General features: G+C 36.3%; 1 protein-coding gene across 2 annotated transcripts; it reads left to right on the plus strand.

The window, feature by feature from the left end:
• The first annotated feature begins 386 nt into the window (after positions 1 to 386).
• Positions 387 to 6118, plus strand: LOC116253085 (uncharacterized). 2 transcript variants are annotated; one of them, XM_031627840.2, is made up of 9 exons: positions 387 to 744; positions 1334 to 1461; positions 1565 to 1636; positions 1806 to 1948; positions 2043 to 2157; positions 2241 to 2321; positions 4156 to 4293; positions 4726 to 4813; positions 5711 to 6118. In XM_031627840.2, the coding sequence occupies exons 1-9, from the start codon at positions 504 to 506 to the stop codon at positions 5833 to 5835; spliced, it is 1131 nt and encodes a 376-aa protein (XP_031483700.1). In that variant the 5' UTR covers positions 387 to 503; the 3' UTR covers positions 5836 to 6118. The 2 variants fall into 2 exon arrangements, with proteins under 2 accessions (XP_031483700.1, XP_049933470.1); XM_050077513.1 differs by having other exon boundaries at positions 606 to 744; positions 1334 to 1465.
• The last annotated feature ends 1460 nt before the right edge of the window (positions 6119 to 7578 follow it).

The raw sequence follows: 7578 nt of genomic DNA on the forward strand, positions 1-7578 counted from the left end.
CAATAATGCTAGGTAAAAAGCCGAAGTCCAACGAGGAGAGAGATAAGCAAATGCTAAGAAGTAGAGGTGCATAGAAGGTTATAGTTGATTGCCTTAGACCTAACATACGAGGCTGATTTTATATTCAAGATCATGAGTAAATTTGAATTATGGGGAATTGGCAAGAGAATTTCACTTTCATATATATATATATATATAATGAAAATGTTGTGGATGATTAAGAGATAAAAATTCATCGTAAAATGACCGCTAAAATTGTAGTAAATAATTATGGGGTTATATAAAATGTTGCTAATAACAACATAAAGCCGGCAACATGAAGCATACCACATGATGGAACGGTCCAATATCTTGTATATAAAATATATAGACGAAAAAGAGCCCTTTCAAAAATTTCCGGGAGAGCCATAATTTGATTTCCCGCGGCGGTCGTCCCCTCCGGGCGATCCATCACTCAGGGGAAAGCCTCGTTCTCCTTTTTCGTAGGCGAAAAAATTCAGAAAATGAAGTCTCCTGAAAAATCGAGGCACGACAAACAAAAGAAGAAGAGGAAGGACTCCGCTCATCCTCTTCCGCTCATCGGCATCGACCCGTCCTCGAATCTGTTGCCCTCGCGGCACGAGTTCTTCCAGGTGCTCGCTGTCGCCGCCATTGCCGTGATCGTCGCCTTCTCCTGCAATCTCGCCACCAAGAAACTTCTTCTACACCGGAGCAAGCCCTTATGCGATAACGGCGAATTTTCGGGTAAGTATTTGTAGCATTCTTGATCCTTTGCTGGTTTTGCCTTGCGTTCCTTGCCTTTTGAAATCTTGAAGCGCAAGAACTAAGCCGATTTTGACCTGTGATTGGTATGTTGTTTTAGGGTTATGAATTATTGGTGTCTTTTTTTGTTTGGGGAGAAAAAAGGATTCCCTATTCGCATTTCTTACTACTATTATTTGTCGGATATCGATCGGACTGACCTCTCCGACTGGAGCCGGCAATAGCTGTCTTTCGATTTTGATCTAATTTGATAGTTGGATTGTCTGTTTGGGCCCCTCAGCAGTGAAAACTGGTTGGACTTTCATACTCACGTTAAAGTCTGTATGCGAACTTGTCCCTATATGTCTAGTGAAAGATCATTTTCTCCGCGAAATGTTGCTTTCGTCGCCGATCAGTTTTGTTTTTGTAGTTGCTTAATTTACTGCAGACTTAGTGTCAGTGAGTTTCAACTAGCTCAAATTATTCATCTCCTTTTTTGAACTAAGTCTGTGTGAGTTTCAACTAGCTCAACTTATTCATCTGCTTTTTTGAACCGCCTCAAGCTGTATGTCTGATAATATTTTTGTCACAGGTTTATGTGAGCCTTGTCCAACTAATGCGGTGTGTTCTGAAGGCAAGTGGCAGTGTGTGCACGGATATATGAAGCATGGGAGATTATGTATAGAAGATGGAGAGATTAATCAAGCAGCTAGGAAACTTGTGTGTGAGAGGCAATCTTTCTTTGCAAGCTGTTAAGAAATTGGAATTCTCTGGGTATTTGGAAGTAATTCATTTTTTTTAATTACATATCATCTGAATGCAGTCAGACTGGATTCTACTTCATATCTGCAGATCTAGTGCACGGTTTATGTGCACAGGAGCTGGGAAAGTCTGGGTATGTTTTCACATTGATTTGATTTCATGAATTTGCACATTTGCCTCCTAGGACACTTGTGTGGATGCATGTATATATGCTTATCTGCTTGTGTTTGCATTTCATTTTACATGCATAACTGTTTGTACGCTTTTGAGGCGATTGTGCATTTATATGTTCTCGGTTTCAGTTTAAGGAAGAAGAAATATTAAACATCATGGATGGATACAAGTTGCCTGAATTTAGTTCAGACAGCAATTCTCACGTGCTTGTAAAGACAAAGGCAATGGAATCACTGCTTGTTGTACTGGAGACGAGGAAAGGCTATGATGGGTGGGGTGAATTCTTTGTTGCTTATAACTTTTATCTTGCCTGTTTGTGCAGTTTTTTCCTCAACTTGAATACTTTTGTTGGGATTTTTGAGTAGGACTAAGGAGGTTAAGTGCCCAGATGCACTTGCGGAGAAGCACAAATCTGTTACTTGCCTTGTCCATGAGTGGGTCCTCAAGCATGTTTTGTTTTTGGTGGCCACAATCCCCATGGTGTGCTTTGCCCTGATTTTTTTCCCCCAAATTTACCTTGATTTTTTCAATTATTAACGCTTCCTGCAACTGACAAATTACAGACAATTGCTTTGATAAGGATCTGCTGGAGAATTCATCAAAGCAGAAAACTCTCCACAAGGGCTGAACAACTTTATACACAGGTAGGTGTTAGTTGGGTATGGAATTGTTTTTGATAGGTGAGTACAAAGTACATAATTATCCACTATGCTTATGATGTGTTATTCTGTTTACTATAAATTATTCAGTTTGATATTGTTTCACAAAGCTGGAGCAAATATAGGGCAAATGTACTTTATGTTGTTATTACCAAGTTCCATCCAACTTGAGGTATCATTTATCAATTTGATCATGCCTATTGAGTATTGGCATATAGCTAGGGCTTGGTTGCTAAAGAGTCGAGTTCACTATGACTTTGTCTTAGAACCCTCTTGTTTTTTTTTTCTCTGTTCAAGTCCAACCTGATTCTTTTGGTACCAGAAAGGTTGACATATACCCCATCCCATCATATCCTTCAACTGTATTCTCCTGGTTTTTTGTTTGGCATGGTCTAGATTACTGCAATGTAAGTAGCCTTACTTATTTCATTAACGATCTCTCCATAGCTTCCATACATTTAGGATACTCATGAAGCTCTTGGAATTACCAGTTCTCCATGGGAGATCTGGGGTAGGAGGGGTGTGCAGATGAAAATATGCAGAAGTATAAAAATTTTTAAGAAGGTAGACGCAAAATCAATGGAAGAATGGTGCTTTTCTTAGTTTAGGTGTGAAGATAGTGAAAGTGAACTCTTTTAACATAGAAAAGCTAAGCAAAAAGTATACTCATTAGTGGTTACTCAAATATTGAAAAAACTTAAAAACCTGAAATTATTGGTATTTTATATCAGCTGAAAGGATCAGCAGAATATTTTGGAAAAATCTCAATCCTTTTGTGAGTTTCCAAGGAAAAGGAAATTGTCATATTTTGTAAGCATATCTTTTCTATTTTTTCATGTTTCTCTTATAATTTAAAAACATTTACGTTTTTTTCTTGAAACTTTTTATGGAAACATTCTGAAAACCATATAATTTAATAATGTTTGTCTTATTCTTTTTATTCTTCAATTCTAAAACATCCAATATTTTCCCATTAACTAAAAAAAATTGCCACAAATATTGTTCTCGGGTTTTTAACAGCGAGATTTTTCTTGGGTTTTTAATTGCAAAGTTGTATTTTTCAGGTAAATCTTGGGAAAAACTCGGAAAATTTTTAAAAATAAAAAAATTAGGTATAAATGAAATAAATGAGAAACTAACAGTAACAGGAAAACATAAATAAAACTATACAACAGTGATAAAAGGAACGTTTTAATGATGTAATTTTGTTTAAGTTTATATTTGAATCCATTATAATATCAATGCTAAAAAATAGAAAATTGAAAAAATCACAAAAACGCGATAAAAAAATTTCCCTGATTTTTTCAAAATACAGCAATTTTTTCCTGTTTTTTTCGGGTTTCTTATTTTTGGCATTAATGTCATGATATTTTCGATATCAGTGACACTGAAAAAAACAACTGCTGAAAAGAAGCCTCATAGGAAACCCTTGATAACAGTTTTCCTAGAACAATAGTAATTCTTATGCCAAAAGGTTCAAGGTTATCCATTTTGGCAATTGAAGATTTGCCTCAACAGCAACTGATTTGTATATAGAGTCTATTGTGTAATTCACTTAAATGCAGCTTGTGTCATGATATACAACGTGGTAAGTGTAATTTGTCACTACATGATTGTGTTTTTCGTACTTTGGAGGCCCAGATTGTACCGTCACATTATTATACTATATCTTGCATGTCTGAATTTATGGCATTTCTATTTTCTACATGTTCTTTGTGGTGTTACATCAGAAAAACGAAGGGAAGATCTTTATGTGTTTTTAACTCGGCTAGGGAAACCTGCTTTATCAGAAATATAAGGTTCTGTAGTAATTTATCAGGTGTGTGAAGTGCTCGAGGAAGCTGCCCTGATGGCGAAGGATACGGGTACAGAAGGTGATTCTTGGGTGGTAGCATCTCGATTACGAGATCATCTGCTCTCTCCAAAAGAAAGGACAAACAGTGCTTTGTGGAAAAAGGTATTTCATTTCTTAAATAACAAATATTCTTGCATCTCCTCTTCAAGAGTACAATGTTGTAAATTTTCTGCAATTAGTGTGTATATATGAATTCCCAGTGGAGGGAGGTCAGTCAGGGTTTGTTGGGATTAGTGATGCGTATTAGTTGATTGTTCTTTATGGGCGCAAACTGTCGTTACTTGCTATGCCTTCGCTCTGAGAAACAAGTGCGTGCTCAAATTTTGCCTTAAAAATTTCAGACTTCTGGTCATTTTCCTGGTTGAATGCATGTTACATGTGAACACTTGGATTCATGTAATCAAAGTTCAATGCACATTATAATTCTTTATAAGGCCCATTTAGTACCATGAGGCCTCTTATGGCCTTGCTATCACATTGTACATTTCTGAGATCAAGTATGTCATGGGGTAAAAAAGTGTATTTTCCATGTAGGTTGAAGCATTGGTTCAAGAAGATTCTCGTTTAGACCAGTACCAAAAGTTGATAAAGGGTGAACCAAAAATTGTCTGGGAATGGCAAGGTATGATCCAGTCTCAATGCCAGGTTGTTTGTATTACTGTGAATGAGCATGATTAGTCTCAAAAAAATTTGTGAACAACTGTTTCTATCGGAACTTGCTGAACTCATGCCCTAAAACCTTGCAAACATAATATATATTACAAAACTTCCTTAAATTTCTTTTTCTGTGGTTCAATCCCCATTTTGTTGGAATTTCAAATTATTACGATGATCACAAAGCAACTGTTTTCTCATCAACTATTTGGATATGACAGTCAATTGGCATTGAACCTTCTCTCTGAAGATAAAGTTTCTATACATCTGTGGCTTCTTTCCTTGTTACTTGGTTGGTAGCAATCATAATTCATAACCACTCAAGGAGACCCAGAAAGTTTGTCTTGTAATAGATTCATTGTGTTTACATTAGAAATAATACCCTTGGTGGAGGAAGAAAAAGAAAAAAAGAAAAAAATTTGTCTGTTATGATTTCTATTCTGAAAATTTATTGAACTGCATTTTTAATTCTTTTTTTCCCTCATGAGAAATTGTTGAAGTACAGTCATGCTTCTTAAACTGAAAATCGCAGTGTTCCCACAAAACTTGTACTTGAATGTATTACCACGGTTTAGAATTTCTTCTAAGTTGCTTTACAGGTTACTATAATGTTCTGTTAATTGTTGGTTTCAGTTTCAGTCTCTATTGTGAATTGGCTATCCTGGAAAATTGGCTAGGTGTTAAATGAAGGGAGAAAGATCACCTTATGGCATATGTAGATACATAGAGGCTTTTTGGAAATTGACTAATAATCTGTTTACGGCCAACTTAGGAAAATTAGGCACTTTATTTCCCAGATTCTTGGTGCTGATTTTTCTTGATTTATTGAAAAATGTATAAAATACTTCTTCTTCCGTGCTTGTAGTTGAGGGTTCCCTCCGTTCGAATAAAGTGAAGGGCAAATCGAGCAAGATGAAGGCCGATGAGCACATAGTTGAGTCTTCTCAACATGTCCGAAGGAAACTACAGCTATGTGAACCAGATTGCTGATATATTAATTGCACTTTTCTTTTCCCTTTCTTTGTAAAGGTCATTCCTCACAGTATCTGTAATATTTGTTCTTTACGTTGAGGAGAGAAGCCATCAAGTTCTTTTCGATGTGTTGGACAGGGTAACTCAGGAACTGTGTATTTACTTATCCTCCCTTGTTTTGGTTCTCTCAATGTAAAACTCTACCTCTTTCTTACCAGGAAAACTTTTTCTTATTCAACAAACGCCCCATTATCGAAAAAGGACAGTTTCAATATATATACATATATTCTTCGTTCTTTTCTGCTCTTTTTTTTTTTTAATTTTCTTCTCAACTTTTGTCTTCCTATTTTCCATTTTTTTTTTGTTTCTCTATGTTCTTTTTCAAACTCTACTTCCTTCTCCAGCTTCTCTTCCTTGCCTCGTGACGGTAACTAAAACTGCCTTCACTCGACTGGCTCATACAGCTCGTAATGTTCAGTTAATTCGAAAGGAATGAGTACATAAAATGCACAGTTTGGAACATAAAAGCTTAAGAAAAGCTTCTTTATAACCGAGAAAATGAAGCAACCTAATGCGTTGAAGCTTCCAAAAGGCCCTTTCCATCAGCTTTATCGGATCCCAACTAAAAAGTACGTGCTATGTTTCGAAACTGGTCGACCTTGTCCGACGTCCATCACTTTTTGGCTTCCATTTTCCGGAAAAGTTTTTGGCTTTCATTTTCGATTTCTTCATAGTTGAAACATCACATTTATCTATTACCTTGAGGGGTACTCCAAATCGAGTTCTTATTGTTGCAGCCACATATGTTCCTATGCTAAACAGAGCTAGGATTGTTTTTTACAAGGTGTGCTTAGGCTTTTGGCTGTTTTCGTTCTGATGGAGGAAATAGGAGTTTGATAACAGGACTGATGCTGAGAGATTAGACAAAAGCTTCAACAGGAAAGTTAAATCATAAAGGAGAAAGTGGGATATTACTTTGCCAAGAAAGTGGAGTTGCAGAGAGAATTATGAATGCTGGACCCCATAAAAAATGGTGCTTTTGATGTATGTTTCACTCAGCAATGAAAATCATTGTCCTTTGGCAAAACAAATTTTTTTTTTTGGCAAAATGAAGCAAAAAAGGCTCCAAGCTCTACCTTATAGATTTAAGGTGTGAGATGGGCTAGTGATTGAGAGAGCCCATTAATCCCACTGAAATTTGGTCACCAAATTCTGATCCAACTCTGAGGTAGGCGTGCATCTGATCGTAGAAGGATGCTGAAACTGATTATATTAAATACAAATCTAACTGTGTATGGCTTTTATTGCTATAAGTTTCAGAATTTCTCGGCTTCTGTCTGCCACCAAATCCAAATCCAGGTCCAAAAACAAAACAACCTGTTTGGATGCAAGGGAAAAGAAATGAAATGAAGAGAAAGGAAATAAAAAGTCGATGTAAATCCAATCGGTTCAAAATTCGAGAGATTGGGATGAAAAAAAATGCTGTATGACTCACATTCCCTTGCATTTCCTTTCCATCCATTTCTTATCCTTCCTTTCCTTTCGTCCAAACAAGACGCTAGTTATTGATATGCCAGTGAGTCTTTTATTAATTTAAAACATATCGGATTCAGGTATAGGTTAAAACTCATATTTAAATTACTTGAAACCAAACCCAAGTTCAAGCAAGTCAAATATAAAAACCTGACATTTGAGAAGAGCAAGTGTAATGATCAGATCCTTCTCCCCAGAAAATGAGTTTGCTCATTGATGATTATTTGA

The sequence above is a fragment of the Nymphaea colorata genome, chromosome 4 (assembly GCF_008831285.2).
Source record: "Nymphaea colorata isolate Beijing-Zhang1983 chromosome 4, ASM883128v2, whole genome shotgun sequence".
Taxonomy (NCBI): domain Eukaryota; kingdom Viridiplantae; phylum Streptophyta; class Magnoliopsida; order Nymphaeales; family Nymphaeaceae; genus Nymphaea; species Nymphaea colorata.